General features: G+C 61.1%; 1 protein-coding gene across 2 annotated transcripts; it reads left to right on the top strand.

The window, feature by feature from the left end:
* The first annotated feature begins 1,214 nt into the window (after positions 1–1,214).
* Positions 1,215–21,366, top strand: LOC123349844 (sodium-coupled neutral amino acid transporter 5-like). 2 transcript variants are annotated; one of them, XM_044988079.1, is made up of 16 exons: positions 1,215–1,327; positions 11,622–11,798; positions 11,997–12,081; positions 12,498–12,613; positions 13,234–13,307; positions 13,409–13,501; positions 14,013–14,094; positions 14,859–14,941; positions 15,040–15,098; positions 15,489–15,635; positions 15,978–16,057; positions 16,558–16,658; positions 16,898–17,022; positions 17,752–17,896; positions 18,121–18,224; positions 18,403–21,366. In XM_044988079.1, exons 2-16 carry the CDS (start codon positions 11,707–11,709, stop codon positions 18,505–18,507), a joined length of 1,491 nt encoding a protein of 496 aa, XP_044844014.1. In that variant the 5' UTR covers positions 1,215–1,327; positions 11,622–11,706; the 3' UTR covers positions 18,508–21,366. The 2 variants fall into 2 exon arrangements, with proteins under 2 accessions (XP_044844014.1, XP_044844013.1); XM_044988078.1 differs by lacking the exon at positions 1,215–1,327 and adding an exon at positions 6,383–6,588.
* The last annotated feature ends 439 nt before the right edge of the window (positions 21,367–21,805 follow it).

Here is a 21,805-nt window from a genome sequence, read left to right as displayed (position 1 = left end):
AAAAATCTGGGCTTGGGTAAACTGAGGCAGGGTCCTAAGGGGAGCTGGGTTAAAAGGACACCTTCCTGCTCTAACCACTAGACCCTACTCCCCTCCCAGAGCTTGTAGAGAACCCAGGAGTCCTGCTCCCAGCCTCTCCTGCTGTAGCCCACCAGAGCCCACTCCCCTCCCCTCCCCGAGTTGCAGATTGAACCCAGGAGTCCTGGCTTCCAACCCCCCCTCCCTGTGCTCTAACCACCAGCCCCCACTACCCTCCCCTCCCTGAGCCAGGAAGAAAACCCAGGTGTCCTGGCTCCCAGGCCCCTCCCCCAACCACGTGCCCACCCCCTGGATAGAACCCAGGAGTCCTACTCCACAGTGCCTCCTACTCCCACCACCAGCCCCCCCCTCCCCTCCCCTCCCCAGGGAATAGAACCCAGGAGTCTGGGATCCCCGCTCCCACCACCAGCCCCCCTTCCCTCCCCAGGGAATAGAACCCAGGAGTCCGGGATCCCCGCTCCACCACCAGCCCCCAATCCTCAGGGAACAGAACCCAGGAGTCCAGGATCCTTGCTTCCCTCCCCAGGGACTAGAACCTAGGAGTCCGGGATCCCTGCTCCCACCACCAGCCCCCCCTCCCCAGGGACTAGAACCCAGGAGTCCGGGATCCCTGCTCCCACCACCAGCCCCCCCTTCCCTCCCCAGGGAACAGAACCCAGGAGTCCGGTCCCCTCCCACAGCCGGATGTGCCCCAGCAGCGTGGGGCTGGGAGCTGATGCAATGGGTAACCTGATCCCCTCCCAGCGCGCCCCGCGCCCCGCCCGGCTGCCCCAGTCCGCTCGCCCCGCCGCCCGCGCCGGGACCCTCCGCTCCGCGCCCAGGGTGAGTGATGCGGGGCCCGCCACGGGGGGGGGCTCAGCCCGGGCGTCCTGACCTGCCAGAACTTGGCTTGTTCCAGCCTGAGCTTGTGGCTTCCCTTCCAGCGCCAGCTGCTCCCCTCCCCGGGCTGGGGAGAGAACCCAGGAGTCCTGGCTCCTGCCCCACTGCTGTAACCACCAGACCCTGCTCCCCTCCCAGAGAAAGGGATAGAACCCAGGAGTCCGGGCTCCCAGCCCCCCCCCCCCCGCTCTAACCACCAGACCCTGGGGAGAGAACTCAGGAGTCCTGGTTCTGAGCCCCCTCCCTCTCTAACCACCAGACCCTGCTCCCCTCCCCGAGCCAGGGAGAGAACCCAGGAGTCCTGGCTTCCAGCTCCCCCGCCCACTCTAACCACCAGACCCCGCTCCCCTCCCAGAGCCAGAGAGAACCCAGGAGTCCTGACTGCAATTTTCCAACTTCAAAACCAGAGGTGACTGTCTTCCAGCGGCTATTCCTTGTCTGAGAGTAGCTGGGAGGCTCCCCCCCTCCCCCGCCCATCCTCTTAACTGTTGAAAAGTTGCTGGGTGAATGTGAACGAGCTCTTTCTTTTTGGAGAGAAATTGGCCACTGGACAGAGCAGCGCAAGTCCGAGGCGTTAACAGGGACAGAAATCTCAGGAACCAGGCGAGTAGTAGCTGCGGTGCCTGCTATTGGTGAGGATTTGAGGAGTAACATTGATCCTGGAATTAGTGGTAACAATTGTAAGTACTCAGGTTGTCTGTAGTATTAATGGAATTGGTTTGAGTAACTCTGGCGTATGAGTGATACCAGCTTGAGTAGTAACTAGCTGGAGTATTAGTGGTATCTATTTAAGTAGTGACTCTGTGGAGTATTGATGTGAGCAGTTTGTGTAGTAACTCCACAGAGTATTAGTGGTATTGATTTGAGTAGTAACCATTTGGAGCATTAGTAACTCTTTGGCGTATTAGTGGTGGAGTATTAGTGATATCGATTTGACTAGTAACTCGGAGTATTAGGGATGTCCGTTTGAGTATTAACTTGGGAACATTGGCTGTATCCATTTGACTAGTCGCCCTGTAGAGTATTAGTGACTCTGTGCAATATTAGTGGTATCCGTGTGAGTAGTGACCCTTTGGACCATTAGTAACTCTTTGGAGTATTACTTGTGCCAATTTTAGTAGTAACTACTTGCAGTATTAGTGGCACCGATTTCACTAGTAACTCTCTGGTGTGTTGGTGGTACCATTTGGCTAGTAACTCTTTAGAGTAACAGCGGTAACAGTTGGAGTAATAACTGTAAGTAGTAATGGTGCTTACAATGTGGGTAGCGACTGGAGAATCAGAGGTAACAACTGGAGTGGCAGGGATGGCTGTATTATTGGGAGCAGTGACGGGGTGATGGTGATGTTACTGAGCAGAGTACTTGTAGGATTAGTGGTTATAACATCAGTGGCTACCCCGTTCCTACAATTAGTGACAGTGTCAGTAGCATAAGTCAGGGGGTTACAGTGTTCCCAGAATTGGGGGTAACAGTCTTGGAGTATGAGTGACAACGTTCACTGTCACCGTGTTTGTGGTGATGTTAATGATGCTATTTGTTGTAGCAGTAGCAACAACGCGAGTGATAAAGGTTTGGAGTATTTCTGGCAACAGCAAGAGCAGTAACAGCATAGCTAGCACGGTGTGTGGCATGAGCAGGAATGGGGTCTGTAGCATTGTGGAGGGTATTGATGTTGCTAATGGTTGTAGCATGAGTAGTAACTGTGTCTGTGCACTGTTGAGGGTAACAGTGTTGCTAACACCCTGTGCTGCACTAGCAGGAACAGTGTTTGTAGCGCTGTTGAGGGTAACAGTGTTGCTAACAGTCTGTGGCTCTAGCAGGAACAGCGTTTGTAGCACTGTTGAGGGTAACAGTGTTGCTAACACCCTGTGCCGCACTAGCAGTGTTTGTAGCGCTGTTCAGGGTAACGGTGTTGCTAACACTGTGTGTAGCACTAGCAGTAACAATGTCTGTTGCACTGTTGAGGGTAACGGTGTTTCGACACCGTTCCACCCGACCCCACCCTCTCTACACCAGGACAAATGCTGAAGGCCGCGTCTCGGGCAACACTCCCGCTGGGTGCAGGTGTGGCCTGCCAGCAGCAGCGGTTGCAGGAGTGGCAGTAATGCTGCTCAGAGTACCAGTACTCGGAGTATTGTCCTATGCCCAGACCAAAGGCGGAAGCCCCGTCCCTCCTTATCTCGCCTGCAATGAAGGAGCAGGCGGCTCCCGAGGGCAGATCCGCCCTCCCAGGGCTGGGCCGGGCTGGGAATTGTGAATGGGACGCTCTGCAAGGGGGGAGGGGAGGGAAGGGTGGGGAAGCACATGGGGGGGCGTCGCTGGCGGGCGGGGCGCGCGTGGTGATCCAGTGATTAGTTTATCCGGCTTCCCAGGCCGCAGCTGGCAAGGGAGCTGGGGCACAGTGGGGGGAACCCCTGGGGTCTGCAAGGGATCTGGGTTTACCCCCCAGCCCTCCTGTCCCTTCTTGGTTTAGTCCCGACCTCACTCACCAGGGGGCGCTGTGGGCAGCGGGGCAGGGCGCTAGCTGGGGGCGGGAGCCAAGGGAGGCCGTAAGGGGGGAAAGCAATGCGAGGCCACTGGGGCTCCCCCCTCCTGACTCCCGTCTGCTTCCCCGGCTCTGACCAGCCCAGGCTGGGTCCTGTCCCTGGCTCTGGGAGGGGAGTGGGGTCTAGTGGTTAGAGCGGGGGGGGGGCTGGGAGCCAGGACTCCTGGGTTCTCACCCCAGCTCTGGGAGTGGAGTGATGTCTAGTGGTTAGAGCAGGGGATCGGAGGCTGGGAGCCAGGACGCCTGGGTTCTCTCCCTGGCTCTGGGAGGGGAGTGGGTCTAGTGGTTAGAGCAGGGGATCGGAGGCTGGGAGCCAGGATGCCTGGGTTCCTCTCTGTCTGGTAATTAGCTGTTCCTGACTCTGACACACCCTCAACGGCTGCTAAGTATAATTATGTTAGTGCTCCCCCCCGGGATATTTTAACGAACACCGGAATAATTACAGCCAATTAGCCACGAGGCCTGATTAAAACCTTCTGTCAGATCCAAACCCGTTAGCGTCAGGGCCCGAAGGGGAAGACGAAGGCAGGACGCGGCCCCGAGACGCACCCGCCACCGGCCCTTATAGAGACATGAATCCCAGCGGGTGTGTACACGCCTCACAGTGCACTATGGAAACTCCCGCAGCTGCCAGCTGGACCGGGCTCTCCCCCGAGCCGGGCGCCCCCACCCCCACAGCCAGCGTCCTGCCCCACACCCCACAGCACCCCCTGCTGGGAGAGGCCAGAGCTGGAGTAGCTGGGTCCAGTGGGGTAAAGCACTCGGAGTCCTGGCTCCCAGCCCCCCCATCCCCCCGCTTTAACCACTAGGCACCACTCCCCTCCCAGAGCTGGGGAGAGAACCCAGGAGTCCTGGCTCCCAGCCCCCCCCCCTGCTCTAACCACTAGACCCCACTCCCCTCCCAGAGCCGGGAGAGAACCCAGAAGTCCTGGCTCCCAGCCCCCCCCCCCGCTCTAACCACTAGGTGTGTATGTTTCTTTAGTGGGAGTGCCGGTGTGTTTGTGGGTGTGTCCCCCTGCTGGAGGGGACAAGCCCAGCTCTGTGTGTGTGTGGGTGTTGGTCCATGCGTTCACGTTGTGTTGGGAGGAAGCAGGGGCGTGCGTGTGTGGATTGTGTGCGCCATGGGACTGGTAGGTGTGTGATTGCATTGGGGACAGCTGGCTCTGTGTGTGTGTTGGGGGGTAGGCAGGGGTAAGTTGATCAATTTTGGGGTAGGAGGTGCGTGTTGTGTGTTGACAGGTGGACACAGTTGGTTCCGGGTGTTGTGTGTGTGTTGGGGGGGCACAGGAGGTGACATGTATGTGTGTTGTGCTGGAGGAGATGTGGTGGTGTAGACTCGAGGCTGTGTGTTGGGAACACTTTAGAGTGTGTGTGTTGAACTGTATGTTTGTGTGTTGATCTGTGTGTGTTGGCAGAAGGAGGGGGTGTTGTGCTGCAGTGGGTGTTGGTGCCCAGGGCCAGCAGGCTGTTTGTGTGTGTTGATCAGTGTCATTGTGCAGGGTCAGTGGGGTGTCTGTTGATCTGTGTTGTGTTGCAGGGGGTATTGTTGTGCAGGGCCAGTAGGTTGTGTGTGTGTGTGTGTGTGTGTGTTATTCTCTGTGTTGTGTTGCAGGAGGGGTTGTGCAGAGCCAGTGGGCTGTTTGTGAGTGTGGATCTGAGTTGTGTTGCAGAGGGTGTCGTTGTGCAGGGCCAGCAGGCTGTGTGTGTGTGTGTGTGTGTGTTGATCTGTGTTGTGTTGCGGGGGGTGTGGTTGTGCAGGGCCAGAGGCCTGTGTGTTGACTGTGTTGTGTTGCAGGGGGTGTCACTGTGCAGGGCCAGCGGGCTGTATGTGTGTGTGTTGATCTGTGTTGTGTTGTGGGGGGTGTAGTTGTTCAGGGGCAGTGGGCTGTGTGTGTGTGTCTGTGTTGATCTGTGTAGTGTTGCTGGGGTGTGGTTGTGCAGGGCCAGTGGGCTGTGTGTGTTGATCTGTGTTGTGTTGCAGGGGGTGACACTGTGCAGGGCCAGCGGGCTGTGTGTGTGTGTGTTGATCTGTGTTGTGTTGTGGGGGGTGTAGTTGTTCAGGGGCAGTGGGCTGTGTGTGTGTGTGTGTGTTGATCTGTGTAGTGTTGCTGGGGTGTGGTTGTGCAGGGCCAGCGGGCTGTGTGTGTTGATCTGTGTTGTGTTGCGGGGGTGTGGTTGTGCAGGGCCAGCGGGCTGTGTGTGTGTTGATCTGTGTTGTGTTGCGGGGTTGTTGCTGTGCAGAGCCAGTGGGCTGTGTGTGTGTGTGTTGATCTGTGTTGTGTTGCGGGGTTGTCGCTGTTCAGGGCCAGTGAGCTGTGTGTGTTGTGTTGTGTTGTGTTGTGGGAGTGTTGTTGTGCAGGGCCAGCGGGCTCTGTGTGTGTGTTGATCTGTGTTGTGTTGCAGGGGTTGTCGCTAAGCAGGGCCAGTGAGCTGTGTGTGTTGTGTTGTGGGGGTGTTGTTGTGCAGGGCCAGTGGGCTGTGTGTGTGTGTTGATCTGTGTTGTGTTGCAGGGGTTGTCGCTGTGCAGGGCCAGCGGGCTGTGTGTGTTGTGTTGTGTTGTGGGGGTGTTGTTGTGCAGGGCCAGCGGGCTGTGTGTGTGTGTTGATCTGTGTTGTGTTGCGGGGTTGTCGCTGTGCAGGGCCAGTGAGCTGTGTGTGTTGTGTTGTGGGGGTGTTGTTGTGCAGGGCCAGTGGGCTGTGTGTGTTGTGTTGCAGGGGTTGTCGCTGTGCAGGGCCAGTGGGCTGTGTGTGTTGTGTTGTGGGGGTGTTGTTGTGCAGGGCCAGTGGGCTGTGTGTGTGTGTTGATCTGTGTTGTGTTGCGGGGTTGTTGTTGTGCAGGGCCAGTGGGCTGTGTGTATGTGTTGATCTGTGTTGTGTTGCGGGGTTGTCACTGTGCACTGGGCCCATCTGCACGTTGTGCGCCTGACTCACACCCCCCCGGCCCGCCCAGGCCCCCCTCCCGCGCAGGGTGTGATTGGCCGTGGCCGGTGTGTGCACGGCTCTTGGCGCGGGCGTGTGGCAGGGAGCGTGTGGCTCGGCGTGCGACACCCCCCGACACACACACCCCCCCGGCCCGACCCCGGAGCTCCCCGTCCGGCCTGCTCCCCCTTTTCCCGCCTCGCACGGTGAGTGTGAACCGCCGGGTGTGGGTGCGTGGCGGGGACACAACCCCTGGTGTAAGGCCACGAGGCGGTTGCATCAGCCGCCCTGGGGAGGGGGGGGGGGCGGTGGCAGAGGCCGGGGTGGGGGGCTGGCGGATGGGGGGGCAGACAGATGGGGGGAGCATTGCACCATCACCCCCCCATGGCCCCTAACTCATTGGGGAGGGTCTGCGGGGGGGGCCTTTCCCACAACTTTCGGGGGGGTTGTCAGGAAGTTGGGGGGGGGGGGCTCTGGTGTTGGCTAGTTTCCCTCCAGCACGTCAGTGGTTAAATCCCAGCTCCCCCCCCAACGTCCCCCCCTCCCCCACCCCCCTCCTCCCGTCCCCCACCCCCCTGGAGCCAGCAGCAGCCGGGTGTTCTCATCCCACCAGGGCTGCAGCTGCCTGGGAACCGGAGGCCTGCCTGGCTCTGGCCGGGGAGCAGGGGCTAGTGGTTAGAGCAGGGGGCGGGCTGGGAGCCAGGACTCCTGGGTTCTCTCCCCAGCTCCGGGAGGGGAGTGGGGGCTGGTGGTTAGAGCGGGGGCGGGGGGCTGGGAGTCAGGACTCTTGGGTTCTCTCCCCGGCTCTGGGAGGGGAGTAGGGGCTAGTGGTTAGAGCGGGGGGATGGGGTGGGGGGCTGGGAGCCAGGACTCCTGGGTTCTCTCCCTGGCTCTGGGAGGGGAGTGGTTTCTAGTGGTTGCGGGGGCTGGAAGCCGGACTCCTGGGTTCTTTCCCCAGCTCTGGTATTAGGGTGCCCTGGGGAGGGAACCCAGGAGTCCGGGCTTCCAGCCTCCCCCTGCTCTGGACCTGTGGCCCCCCCCACCCCAAAGACCTTTCTCAGGTATGTGCCGGGGTTAACCCCTCGCTGCCCGCACCCCAATGTAGGTTCCGGGTGCTGGGAAGTGGATCAGACGTTTCCCAACCACTCCAAAGCCTTCGAGGAGAGACCTCCCCTGTGTGAGGGTCACCTGAAGGGACCCCAGGACTCCTGGGTTCTCTCCCCGGCTCTGGGAGGGGAGTGGGGGCTGGTGGTTAGAGCGGGGGAGGGGGGCTGGGAGCCGGACTCCTGGGTTTGCGGGGGCGGGGGAGCTAGAGGGTGGGGCCCGAGCAGGGTGGGCCGCTGCAGGGAGCCTCAGACTGGGACTGATCTGAGCCAGGAAGTAGAACCCAGGTGTCCGGGCTCCCAGTCCCTTCCCCCAACACCTGTTCTAAGCACTAGACTCCCTTCCTCTCCCCGGGCCAGGGGGAGAACCCAGGAGTCCTGGCTCCCAGCCCCCCCTGCTCTAACCCACCAGCCCCCACTCCGCTCCCAGAACCGAGAATAGAACCCAGGAGTCCTGGCAGGGCCGCCCGGGGGAGGGGGGAAGTGGGGCAATTTGCCCCGGGCCCCATAGGGGCCCCCATGAGAGGTTTTGGCAGGTCTTCGGCAGAAGGTCCTTCAGTGCCGCCAAACACGCCCGGATCGAGTGAAGGACCCGCTGCCGAAGAACCAGAGCTTCTGCCCCTCCGGGTCTTCAGCGGCAGTTCGGCAGCGGGTCCTTCACTCGCTCCGGGCAGGGGCGGCTCCAGGCCCCAGCTCGCCAAGCGTGTGCTTGGGGCGGCAAAATGTCTAGAGCGCCCCTGGCTCCGGGACCCGCTGCCGAAGTGCCCCAAAGACCCGGAGCGGAAGGGCCCCCACCGCCGAAGACCCCAGGCCCCCTGAATCCTCTGAGTGGCCCTGAGTCCTCGCTATCAGCCCCCCCCCCGCTCTAACCACTAGACCCCACTCCCTTCCCAGAGCCAGGGAGAGAACCCAGAAGTCCTGGCTCCCAGCCCCCCCCCCCCTGCTCTAACCCATCAGCCCCCACTCCCCTCCCAGAGCCAGGGAGAGAACCCAGGAGTCCTGGCTCCCAGCCCCCCCTGCTCTAACCCACCAGCCCCCACTCCCTTCCCAGAGCCAGGGAGAGAACCCAGGAGTCCTGGCTCCCAGCCCCCCCGCTCTTTCCCTCCAGCCCCCACTCCCTTCCCAGAGCCAGGGAGAGAACCCAGGAGTCCTGGCTCCCAGCCCCCCCCCCCCCGCTCTAACCACCAGCCCCCACTCCCCTCCCAGAGCCAGGGAGAGAACCCAGGAGTCCTGGCTCCCGCCCCCCCCTCCCCACTCTAACCACCAGCCCCCACTCCCCTCCCAGAGCCAGGGAGAGAACCCAGGAGTCCTGGCTCCCAGCCCCCCCTGCTCTAACCACCAGACCCCACTCCCCTCCCAGAGCCAGGGAGAGAACCCAGGAGTCCTGGCTCCCAGCCCCCCCTGCTCTAACCACCAGACCCCACTCCCCTCCTAGAGCCGGGGAGAGACCCCAGGAGGCCGGGCTGTCCTGAGGGATCAGGCATCAAAGTTAAGCCCCAGCATGTGGGAAATGCAGGAACGGGCACAGTGCCAGCTCCTGCCCTTAGGGGGAGCCAGGCGCCTTCCCACCCCACCCAGCCGGGACGGGCACACAACCTGCCCCGGGCGGCCGCTGTTCCCGTGCGTTCCCTGCCGCTCCGTTACTGAAGACATCAGCCAACCCGCTGACTCTGAGCCCCACCTTGCTCTCACCACCAGCCCCCACTCCCCTCCCAGAGCTGGGGAGAGAACCCAGGAGTCCTGGCTCCCAGCCCCCTGCTCTCACCACCAGACCCTGCTCCCCTCCCAGAGCTGGGGAGAGAACCCAGGAGTCCTGGCTCCCAGCCCCCCTGCTCTCACCACCAGACCCCACTCCCCTCCCAGAGCTGGGGAGAGAACCCAGGAGTCCTGGCTCCCAGACCCCTCCCCCCGCTCTCACCACTAGACCCCGCTCCCCTCTCAGCACCGTGAGTCTGTTGGTGACATTCTCTCTGTCCCATCACGAAGGGGAAGTGTTGTTAAGTGGTTGGGAAGCTATTCTAGGCCTCCCAGGACCTGGGATGACTAGCTGTGCCTCAGTTTCCCCATCTGAAAAATGGTGGGCGGGGGGGCTTCTTTCTGATCAGCTCGTTGCATCCATCAGTTGATGCCCCCCTCACCCCCCACCAGGCAATCGGTTCAACTATTGCTTTGTTCTCAGTCGGGGGGAGGAAGGGATAAGTCACATGAACCCCCCACCCTGCCTCCCAGGTGGTTGGTGTGACAGGATGGATCAGGCGAGGTTTTTCCGGCCGAGATCAGGAAGTGTTAATGCCCCTGGACAAAGCCTCGTTTGTAATCCCGGGTCTAATTCTGCTCACGCGTGTTAAGGTTTGGGAGAGGAGAAATTGTCCATTTCACGGCACTCAACGTGCTCAGATTTCATCAGTCAAAGGGAATTAGGCCCCGAGATGCGTTTGAAGAGCTGGGCCTGACTGATTCGAAAATGGGACGTTTCACCGATAGGAAACTGGGTTACTTAGGACATTTGAAATGTACAGAAATCGGAATTTAACCATTGAAAAGGGAGCAGTTTCAAGGAAGGGGCTAATTAGGAACTTTGAAAAGTCCAGATTTGGAAATTGGATTGAGCAGCAAATTCAAAATGAGGAGGATTGGCTGAATCAGGCCATTTAAAAATTGGAAAATTTAAAAAAAAAATCAATGTTCAAAATGAGGAGAAAGAGGATAGTTTGCGAAATTGGAAATTGAAGCAAACTGCAATAATTAGAACTTATGAAATGTAAAACATGGAAAGATGTGATTACTCTGATTAGAAACATCTGATATTTCAAAAGTTTTGAAAAGTGAAAAGGACATTTCGAACGTCCAGCGGTACAAAGTTGGACACTTCCAAAATAAATAACTTGGCTTAGCAAGATGAATGGACGTCCCGGTGTTTTTCAAGTATTTTCATTAGCAAATCTGACATTTCAAAATGAGGAAAATGGATTAATTGGAAGTTTTGACAGTTCAGAAATAGAGGAAAAGGTTATTCAGGACATTTTCAATGTCAAAAATAGAAACTGTGATTCAATGAAAACAGTTTGAACATGGGAATATTTGCTATATTAGAAGTGGGTATTCACCCACGAAAGCTCATGCTGCAAAACGTCTGTTAGTCTATAAGGTGCCACAGGATTCTTTGCTGTTGCTATATTAGAAAATCAGATATGTCAGTACGAGATCATTCGGATGGTTTAGGTAAACGGACAGTTCCAAATGTAACACGTGATTTTGTTAGGAAAATGGAAATGTCAGAATTAGAAAGAATTGATTCATTGGACAAACTGAGGCTTTGAAATGAAGAAAACTTCAAATAGAAATGTTGGCGTTTCTAAAAATAGAAACCGTGGCTGCATTCGAAAAAATGGCATTTCGAACATGGGGGGGGGGAGGGACCATTTAAGAAATTAGCTCACGTGGCAAAGTGCAACTTTCAAAGGAGAAAATCGGCTCAGTTAGACGACGCGACGTTGCAAAATTCAGAAAATTGGAGGCTTAACGACCAACGACCCGAAAGGTCCCCGAGACGTTTTGGGTGAAAGTCAGACTGAGCAAAAAGGCCAGTCTCTGATGAGAAAAAAACCCAACACCTTTTGGCTGTAAAATTCTTGATTCCATGCGGGATAAACTCGCGTCTCAGCTGTACCACCGTCACGGGCCAGCTTGCGGTCAAGACGGGGTGTTTGGCTAAAAGATCTGCCCAGGGGCTGTTTCCGGGAGGTCGCAGAGACTGTGTGATATCGGAGCTCGGATTAGGTGATCCTGGAAGTCCTGTCTGGGCTTGAGATCTGTGAATTCTGGACCGGGGATGATGGGAAAATGCCGTCCCAGGGGTGGATCCATCAGGGCCGTCGCCTCTTTGCGTTCAGATTTCGTCCGCGGGATCTCGGATGACGGGCAGTGACGAATCTTGTGTTCACGCCACTGGCCCTCCTAGGAGACTGTCCCCTGCTGCCCGCCCTGCTCTAACCACTGGACCCCACTCCCCTCCCAGAGCTGGGGAGGGAACCCAGGAGTCCTGGCTCTGAGCCCCCCCAACCCATGCAGGGATTGAGCTTCTCCTTTGTTTGGGTGGGGGCATTCCTGGCTGACCCCTTTCTGTGGGTTTCTAGGTGGGAAGGTGACCCATGTGCTCGCCCCAGCTGCGATCTCTGACACACGCATCACGTCCGCCCCCCGAACCGGCCCGTATCCGCCATGGAGCTGCAGAAGATGGAGGAGCAGGAGGGGCTGGAGATGTTAAACGGGTCTGTCCTGGAGTGTGACAAAGCCAGCGGCCTGGAGGATGGGTGAGTATCGGAGGGCGGGGGTATCGGGGGGCTAGTGGGGGGAGTAATGGGGGTATCTGCACCAGGGCTACGGGGGCGGCTGGGCAGGCGACCCCCGCATCGGGGAGGGGGTGGGAAGCGCCCGGCGAGCTGAGCTGGGGAAGGGACCCAGGCGTCCGAGCTCGCAGCCCTCTCACTCTGCGGCCCTTCCCCTTGCAGGGACCCCACGGCGGAGGTGACGGCAGCCGAGCAGGTGGGTTTCCTGCCCCACGCCGCCGGCAAGAAGCTGAACCAGTTCACCGACGTAAGTGGGACCCAGGCGTCCGGGCCCCGATGCAGAGCCGATCCCACCCCCCAGCAGCCAGATCATTTGACTAGTCCCTCGCCTCTTTGACCCCTGCCCTTTGACCTTTCATTGGAGCCTTGCCCGCTGTCCCTTTAACCTCTGCCCTTTGACCTTTCATTGATTCCTTGCCCAATGCCCCCTTTGACCTTTACCCTTTGATGTTTCATTGATTTCATTGACCTTTGCCCTCTCCTCGCTGACCTTTGATCTTTGGTGTATGACCTTTGCCCTTCTATTGATGCAATGTGTTCTTTGGCCTTTGTCCACTCCGTTAATTGCTTTGTTCTTTGACCTCTGACCCTTGGCCTTTCCTCCCTTGCCCTTTGACCTCCCCCAGGCTCTCACCCCGCCCCGTCTCTCTCTCTTGCCCGCAGTTCGAGGGGAAGACGTCGTTTGGGATGTCGGTTTTTAACCTCAGCAACGCCATCATGGGCAGCGGCATCCTGGGCCTGGCCTACGCCATGAGCAACACGGGCATTGTGCTCTTCATGTGAGTGCTGCTCCCGCAGGGCACTGCCCGGGGGAAGATCACAGCGCTGGGGTCACTGCTGCCCCACAGGGCACTGCCCGGGGGAAGATCACAGTGCTGGGGTCACTGCTGCCACCACAGGGCACTGCCCGGGGGAAGATCACAGCGCTGGGGTCACTGCTGCACCCACAGGGCACTGCCCGGGGGAAGATCACAGCGCTGGGGTCACTGCTGCTCCCGCAGGGCACTGCCCGGGGGAAGATCACAGCGCTGGGGTCACTGCTGCTCCCGCAGGGCACTGCCCGGGGGAAGATCACAGCGCTGGGGTCACTGCTGCCCCCACAGGGCACTGCCCGGGGGAAGATCACAGCGCTGGGGTCACTGCTGCCCCCACAGGGCACTGCCCGGGGGAAGATCACAGCGCTGGGATCAGTGAGATATACTCCTCCTCCACCAGGTGGTGCCAATGGGTGGGAGCTATAGCAGATGGAGCCAGGACTCCTGGGTTCTCTCCCCGACTCTGGGAGGGGAGTGGGATCTAGTGATTGGGGCGGGGGGGTGGGGGTTGGGAACCAGGACTCCTGGGTTCTCTCCCCGGCTCCGGGAGGGGCACTTCCAGCTGCCCACCTTTCTCTTCGCAGCGTGCTACTGATCTGCATCGCCGTGCTCTCCGCTTACTCCATCCACCTGCTGCTGAAATGTGCCGGCGTTGTAGGTGAGTTGGGAGGAGGGGAAGCTCCCGGCTCCCCCAGCCCCGTCCTCGCCCAGCGGGGGGCGCCGATGCTCTCTAACGCCCGTCTCTTTCCTCCCGCGCAGGGATCCGCGCCTACGAACAGCTGGGTTACCGTGCGTTCGGCCCGGGCGGCAAGGTGGTGGCGGCGGTGGTGATCTGTGTGCACAACACGGGAGGTGAGAGTCTGATCTAGCCACTGGCCCCCGCCCAGTGCCAGGCAGGGAACCCAGGCGTCCTGGCTCCCAGCCTCCCCCCACACTCCCCTTCCAGCTCTAACCCACAGACCCCACTCCCCGCCCAGTGCCAGGCAGGGAACCCAGGCGTCCTGGCTCCCAGCCTCCCCCCCACTCCCCTTCCAGCTCTAACCCACAGACCCCACTCCCCGCCCAGTGCCAGGCAGGGAACCCAGGCGTCCTGGCTCCCAGCCTCCCCCCCACTCCCCTTCCAGCTCTAACCCACAGACCCCACTCCCCGCCCAGTGCCGGGCAGGGAACCCAGGCGTCCTGGCTCCCAGCCTCCCCCCAACTCCCCTTCCAGCTCTAACCCACAGACCCCACTCCCCTCCCAGAGCCATGCAGGGAATCCAGACGTCCGGGCTCCCAGCCCCCTCTAACCCACTAGCCCCCATTCCCCTCCCAGAGCCAGGAGGGGGACCCAGGCGTCCTGACGCGGGTGTTTGTTTTGCAGCCATGTCCAGTTACCTGTACATTGTGAAATACGAGTTGCCTCTAGTGATCCAGACGTTCCTGGGCCTGTCGGAGAACACGGAGTGAGTGAGATCGTGTGGGGCAGCAGCCCCGGGCCCCGTTCCCGCCCCACTGCCCTGTGGGCAGATGGGAGCCGCCGCCCGCTACAGGGGGAAGGCCCCGGGCCACATTCCTGTCTATAAATGGGGACATCTGGCTCTCTGGTTCACGTGCCTTCCCTGCCCGGGCACGGTGCCCTCGTCCCCTACAGTCAGCCCTGCCCCTGCACCATCCTACCAGCCCCCACTCCCCTCCCAAAGCCGGGGAGAGAACCCAGGAGTCCTGGCTCCCAGCCCCCCCTGCTCTAACCACCAGACCCCACTCTCCTCCCAGAGCTGGGGGGAGAACCCAGGAGTCCTGGCTCCCAGCTCCCCACCCCCACTCTAACCACTAGACCCCACTCCCCTCCCAAAGCTGGGGAGAGAACCCAGGAGTCCTGGCTCTCAGCACCCCCCTGCTCTAACCACTAGATCTCACTCCCCTCCCAGAGCCGGGGAGAGAACCCAGGAGTCCTGGCTCCCGGCCCCATGGATTGTATGGGGCAGCAGCTTCCCAATTCCATGGGTTCCTGGTGGGTCCCGTAGAAGGTTCTAATTCCCTCCCTCTCCCCCCGCACATGAGCTTCCTCCCCCCCCACACCTGTGTCACTGGGGCCGTTCCTGCCCTCCCCTCCCCCCCGCCCGTGTCCCGCTCCCGAGGAATCAGCCGGCCCAGAGCAGGAGCGTTTCCCCCCTGGCCCCGCCTCCCCCAGCAGCTGACCCCCCCCACCCCCCCGTGTGTCTCGCAGGAACTGGTACATGAACGGCAACGTGCTAATTATCATCGTCAGCGTCTGCATCATCCTGCCCCTGGCGCTCATGAAACATCTCGGTGAGTGTGGGGCTGGGAGGGGCGGGGGAGGGGGGCTAGCGCCCCCTGCTGGCGGGGATCAGCCCTGCGTGTCTCACCCTCTCTCCCCTCCCCCACAGGCTATCTGGGGTACACCAGCGGGCTCTCGCTCACCTGCATGGTCTTCTTCCTCATCTCGGTGAGTCCGCCCTGCCCCCCAACCCGATGGCCCTGCCCCCCTGCCCGCCAGGGAGAGGACCCAGGTGTCCTGGCTCCTAGCACCCCCCCTCTCCCAAACACCAGCCCCCACTCCCCTCCCAGAGCCGGGGAGAGAACCCAGGAGTCCTGGCTCCCAGTTCCCCCCGCTCTGACCCACCAGCCCCCACTCTCCTCCCAGTGTCGGGGAGAGAACCCAGGAGTCCTGGCTCCCAGCCCTCCCCTGCTCTAAGCACTAGACCTCCCTCCCCTCCCAGAGTTGGGGAAAGAACCCCGGAGTCCTGGCTCCCAGCTCCCTGGCTGGTGCGGGGGGTAACCCCCTGCTGAGGAAGGGGTGTCTCTCACCGCCCCCCCCCCTCGTGCCCCCCCCCAGGTGATCTACAAGAAGTTCCAGATCTCCTGCCCGCTGAACGGGACTGAGCCCGTGACCCCCCTCGTCTACTACAACGGGCAGAACGCCAGCGCCGCCGGCACCGCTGGGGACGAGTGCACGGTCGAGACCTTCACCGTCAACTCCCAGGTGAGAGCGGGGGTGGGGGCCAGTGGTTAGAGCAGGGTGGGGGCTGGAGCCAGGACTCCTGGGTTCTCTCCCTGGCTCTGGGGAGGGAGTGGGGCTAGAAGGTTAGAGCGGGGGGAGGGGGGGCTGGGATCCAGGACTCCTGGGTTCTCTCCCTGGCTCTGGGGAGGGAGTGGGGGCCAGTGGTTAGAGCGGGGGGGGAGGGGGCTGGCGCCAGGACTCCTGGGTTCTCTCCCTGGCTCTGGGGAGGGAGTGGGAGCCAGTGGTTAGAGCGGTGGGGGCTGGAGCCAGGACTCCTGGGTCCTCACCTGGCTCTAGCAGTCAGCCCTTCCCCTCCCCCCACAGACCGCGTACACCATCCCCATCTTGGCTTTCGCATTCGTCTGTCACCCGGAGGTGCTGCCCATCTACACAGAGCTGCGCAGGTGAGGGGCGGGCAGGGGGCCGGGCCGGGTGGGTTCAGGGAGATCGAGTCAGTGGGAGGGGAGTGGGGTCCAGTAGGGGGACTGGGAGCCCGGACTCCTGGGTTCTCTCCCTGGCTGTGGGAGGGGAGTGGGGTCCATGAAGGGGGCTGGGAGCCCGGACTCCTGGGTTCTCTCCCTGGCTGTGGGAGGGGAGTGGGGTCCAGTAGGGGGGCTGGGAGCCCGGACTCCTGGGTTCTTTCCCTGGCTGTGGGAGGGGAGAGGGCTCTAGTGGGGTGGGGCTGGGAGCCCGGACTCCTGGGTTCTCTCCCTGGCTGTGGGAGGGGAGAGGGCTCCAGTGGGGTGGGGCTGGGAGCCCGGACTCCTGGGTTCTCTCCCTGGCTGTGGGAGGGGAGAGGGCTCCAGTGGGGTGGGGCTGGGAGCCCGGACTCCTGGGTTCTCCCCCAGCAGCCCGCAGGGCAGGGCAGGGCAGGGCAGCGTTTGACCCGTCTGTCCCCCGCCAGGGCCTCGAAGCGGCGCATGCAGAGCGTGGCGAACGTCTCCGTCCTGGCCATGTTCTTCATGTACCTGCTGACGGCCGTCTTCGGCTACCTCACCTTCTTCGGTAAGGCAGCGCGGGGCTGGGCCCTTCCAGCGGGGGGCGGCAGGGTCCCCTTCCCCAGCTCCCCCCTCTCCCTCCGCACGGAGCCCATCAGCGCCCCCTCTGCGCAGCCGCCCCTCCCGCAGCCCCACCGCTCCGGCTGCGCGTCCCTCCCGGTCCCTCCACCCCTCACCCGGTCCTGCGTGGGGTCTGTCTGGGCTCCCGGCTAACGGCCCCCCCCTCCCCCCTTCCGTCTCCCCCAGGGAACGTCGAACCGGAAATGCTGCACACGTACAGCAAGGTGGATCCCCTGGACCGGCTCATCCTCTGCGTCCGCCTGGCCGTGCTGATGGCCGTCACGCTGACGGTGCCCGTGGTGCTCTTCCCGGTATGTGTCACGGCTGCCCTGCCCCAGAGGCGGCTGCATCTCGGCGCCGGGCCGAGCTGTCTTGGTGTGGCGTTATGTGCGGCTGTTCCCTGGCTGCTCCGCCCCAGAGGCGGCTGCATCTCGGCGCCGGGCGAGCTGTCTTGGTGCGGCGTTATGTGCGGCTGTTCCCTGGCTGCTCCGCCCCAGAGGCGGCTGCATCTCGGCGCCGGGCGAGCTGTCTTGGTGTGGCGTTATGTGCAGCTGTTCCCTGGCTGCTCCGCCCCAGAGGCGGCTGCATCTCGGCGCCGGGCGAGCTGTCTTGGTGTGGCGTTATGTGCGGCTGTTCCCTGGCTGCTCCGCCCCAGAGGCGGCTGCATCTTGGCGCCGGGCGAGCTGTCTTGGTGTGGCGTTATGTGCGGCTGTTCCCTGGCTGCTCCGCCCCAGAGGCGGCTGCATCTCGGCGCCGGGCGAGCTGTCTTGGTGTGGCGTTATGTGCGGCTGTTCCCTGGCTGCTCCGCCCCAGAGGCGGCTGCATCTCGGCGCCGGGCGAGCTGTCTTGGTGTGGCGTTATGTGCGGCTGTTCCCTGGCTGCTCCGCCCCAGAGGCGGCTGCATCTCGGCGCCGGGCGAGCTGTCTTGGTGTGGCGTTATGTGCGGCTGTTCCCTGGCTGCTCCGCCCCAGAGGCGGCTGCATCTCGGCGCTGGGTGAACCAGCACCGTATCCCTTACCTCTTTCCTTGTCTCCTCCCAGATCCGCAGAGCCATCCAGCAGCTCCTCTTCCACGGGAAGGATTTTAGCTGGGTTAGGCATGTGAGCATCGCTATCTGCCTTCTGTTCGTGGTCAATCTCCTGGTCATCTTTGTCCCTAACATCCGGGATATCTTTGGAGTCATTGGTAAGTCCCTGGCTTCAAATGGGCTGGGGGTTGGCCCTCCAAGGTGAGCCGTCTCCATGCAGCGTTGTGTGCGGCTGTTCTCCAGTTGCCCCGCCCCAGAGGTGGCTGCATCTCGGCGCCAGGCGAGCCCTCCCCCCTGTGACGTTATGTGTGGCTGCCCCTCGGCTGCCTCACCCCACCCCAGAGGTAGCTGCATCTCTGACCTCTCTCCTCTCTCTTCCCAGGAGCCACCTCCGCCCCCAGTCTCATCTTTATCCTCCCCAGCATCTTCTACCTCCGCATCGTTCCCAGAGAAAAAGAACCGCTGAGATCCAGGCCAAAAATCCAGGTACCCACCGCTGGGGGGGGCACAGTGCCCTGGGGAGCGGGGGGCACGGCGGGGGATGCCATGCTGTGGGGAGTGGGGGGCTTGGCAGGGGGTGCCATGCTGTGGGGTGGGGAGCTCAGCGGGGGGTTCCGTGCTGTACTTGGGGGGGGTCTCACCTCCTCCCCCTTCTGCCCCCCAGGCCGCCTGTTTCGCTGCCCTCGGCTTCATTTTCATGGTGATGAGTCTCGGCTTCATCGTGGCTGACTGGGTGACGACTGGACGGAGCAGCGGCGGGGGGCACTGACCCACCCCCCCGCTGACCCCCGGCACAGACACATGGACCCCACTGGGCCAGCTCGGGGGGCCCAGCCGTCGCTGGGGCAAGGGCACCGCCACCTCCCATTGGCCCTCGCTCCGCTGCAGCCGTAGCAACGCTGAGACCAGCGCTAGGGCCCGCCCATTGGCCGACTGTTACCATGGCAACGCTACAGACCCTGGCAGCAACTGGTGTCCATGGAAATGGTGCCAAGGTCCTTCCATCGACTGTTACCGTGGCAATGCTACAGCTCCTGGTTTCCATGGAAATGGTGCGAAGGCCCTTCCATCGGCCACCTATTACCGCAGCAACGCTACAGCTCCTGGCAGTGACTGGTGTCCATGGGAACGGTGCCAAGGTCCTTCCATCAGTCGACTGTTACCATGGCAATGCTACAACTCCTGGCAGTGACTGGTTTACATGGGAATGGCACTAAGGCCCTCCTATTTGCGCCCTGTAGTCATGGCAGCCTCCCATTTCCATGGGACGAAGGTCCTGATTGGGCCATCAGTGCCATGGCAACGGCAGGTTCCCCACGACTACTGAATCCCCTGACTACAGCGCAACTGGGTTCTCCTTAGCTCCCTGTTGCCGTGGCAACAAGACAGGTTCCCAGGGGAACACCACCAGGCCTTTGTTGCTGTGACAACGTTTTGGCCACTGCTGGAGTGGGTGGGTGGGGGGTCCCCTAGCAACAGTTCCCTCCAGACAATGCCTCCCACCTCTTTGGTTCCCATGGGGACAGGAACCCCCCCTCTCCCCCGCTTGTACTCATTCCCTGGCGCCAGTCGAAGAGGGACTGTTAATCCGACTGTGCCAGGGCGGGGGCCAGGTGGATCCATGGCACTCTTATTTATTGCTCTTATTTAATTCGGAGCCGGCAGCCAGACCAAAGAGCGATGCCGGGCTCACTGCTGGGGCCAGGATCGTGATCCCCCCCAGGATTTCTGGGTCCCGGATCGTGACCTCCCCCCAGGACTCCTGGGTCCCATCCCCAGCGACAGGGCCACGGACCGTCCACTTATTTGTGCCTCAGTTTCCTCACCGGGAGATAGGGGCATGTTCCCATCCTGCTGAGGATTAACCCTCGAGCATCTGAATTCTCCGGAGCCGGAGGAGACGCTGTTACTGTTACAGTAATGGGGGAGGCAGGGGGTGAGCCTCCCGTGGGGCCTCAGGACTCCTGGGTTCTTCCGGGGACGCCTGGCTTCCTGAGCGGGGGGAGGGGAAGCCGTGTGCCTTCAGGCCTGTTTGTCGCCTGGGACGGGCCCCAGCCACGGTGCAGAATTCACCCCACGTCAGCACCCTTCCCGCACCACCCGGGGGCTCCCCCGGCTGAGCCAGTCGAATGCCCCCCTTTCATCTGGGTGTCGGGGCAGGCGTTTATCGAACCCTGGGGCTCCGTTCTCTTTTCAAACTACCTCACCACCCAGAGACAGGCCCAGGCTCGCTAACGCTGCTCGCCCCAGCCCCTTCAGAGAGCAAAGGGTTACGGACGGGGCTATCGGGGGGCACCCCCCGATCGTGGGGTGGGAGGCAATCTGGGTACAGGCGCCCCCTCGGAGCTGGAGAATGCGCCGTCTGCCCTGTCGAGAAAGCCCGGGGCCTCCGCTTCCTCCTCCAGAAATGTCTAGATCTCGCCCCAACGGCTCCTTCTCCCCTCCAGAAAAATCCTCGTGCCTACCAGTTTTCATCCAGAAACTGCTAGTTCCCACTCTGGCACCTCCATCTCTCCTCTAGAAATATCCCAACACCTCTGCTTCTGCCTCCAGCGATCTCTAGATCCCACTCCGGTGGTGCCGCTGTCTCTCCTCTAGAAATATCCCAACACCTCTGCTTCCGCCTCCAGTGATCTCTAGATCCCACCCTGGTGGTGCCGCCGTCTCTCCTCTAGAAAAATCCCAACACCTCTGCTTCCGCCTCCAGTGATCTCTAGATCCCACCCTGGTGGTGCCGCCGTCTCTCCTCTAGAAAAATCCCAACACTTCTGCTTCTGCCTCCAGCGATTTCTAGATCCCACCCCGGTGCTGCTGCCGTCTCTCCTCTAGAAAAATCCCAACACTTCCGCTTCCGCCTCCAGCGATTTCTAGATCCCACCCCGGTGGTGCTGCCATCTCTCCTCTAGAAAAATCCCAACACTTCTGCTTCCACCTCCAGAGATTTCTAGATCCCACCCTGGCGCCTCTGTCTCCCCTCTAGAAAAATCCTGGGGTCTCCGTGTCCTTCTCCAGGAACTTTTAGACCTTGGCCCAGTGCCTCCCCCTCCCTTCTAGAAAAATCCCAGCGCCTCCACTTCTTCCTCCGGAGATCTCTAGATCTTGCCTCAACGCTACCCTCTCTTTTCTAGAAAAATCCTTATGCCTAAACGTTTTCCTCCAGAAACCTCTAGATCCCACCCCGCTGGCTCCATCTCCGCTCTAGAAAAACCCAGGGGTCTTCACATCTTCCTCCAGCGATCTCCAGACCCAACCCCGATGGCTCCATTTCCTCTCTAGAAAAGTCCCGACGCCCCCACCCGCATCGACACAGCTCCCCCACCACTGCGGCCTTAGCACTCAATGCCTCTTCAGCCAGTGCCTTAAACTCGCCCCCCTCTGGTGCAGCCCCCTGGCCTCACAGTAGCCGTCTCCTGCCTCCCAAATTCAACCACAACCCCGCTGGTTCTGCCGCCCACCCCCAGACACAGCAGTTATATTGGCAGAAAGGGACGCTATAGAGAATCGGGACTCCTGGGTTATCTCCCCGGCCCTGGGAGGGGAGTGGGGTCTAGTGGTTAGAGCTGGGAGCCAGGCCTCCTGGCAGGGCCGCCCAGAGGATTGAGGGGGCCTGGGGCAAATCAATTTTGGGGGCCCCTTCCATAAGAAAAAAGTTGCAAAACTGTAGAAAACTCTATTCTTGTGGGGGCCCCTGCGGGACCCGGGGCAAATCCTCCCCCCCCCCCCCGGGCGGCCCTGTCTCCAGGATCGGGTTTCTCCCTGTCTACGGGCGTAATTTGGGCTTTCGTTTTGGAAGGAAGCATTTGAGGAAGAAACAAACATTTTCAGGCTCCCGCCACGACCCCGCTCAAAATACAAACCCCTCCAACGGGAAATTCTCCCGGTTTCAAACAAAAATACGCCCCCCCCCCCCCACACCCCATGTTCTGACTTTTTGGAAAAGAGGGAGGAAGGCCCCCCCCATGGCTTTTGTTTTGCCAGCGGGGGAAAATTGGCTGTCATGATAAACAAACCCGGGCTTGGCCCAGCTAAAGCTACCGCGGCGCGCCGGATCCATCAGCATCCTCCGG

This window comes from Mauremys mutica, chromosome 15, assembly GCF_020497125.1.
Source record: "Mauremys mutica isolate MM-2020 ecotype Southern chromosome 15, ASM2049712v1, whole genome shotgun sequence".
Classification (NCBI taxonomy): domain Eukaryota; kingdom Metazoa; phylum Chordata; order Testudines; family Geoemydidae; genus Mauremys; species Mauremys mutica.
Note: the sequence above shows the minus strand (reverse complement) of the source record. Positions and strands in the feature narration are given on the sequence as shown.

Excerpts from the sequence above, each read along its gene's own strand:
- LOC123349844 (XM_044988079.1), top strand. The coding sequence starts at position 11,707 with ATGGAGCTGCAGAAGATGGAGGAGCAGGAGGGGCTGGAGATGTTAAAC. Across the intron at positions 16,058-16,557 it reads ATCTACACAGAGCTGCGCAG|GGCCTCGAAGCGGCGCATGC; the intron begins GTGAGGGGCGGG and ends GTCCCCCGCCAG. Across the intron at positions 18,225-18,402 it reads GATCCAGGCCAAAAATCCAG|GCCGCCTGTTTCGCTGCCCT; the intron begins GTACCCACCGCT and ends TCTGCCCCCCAG.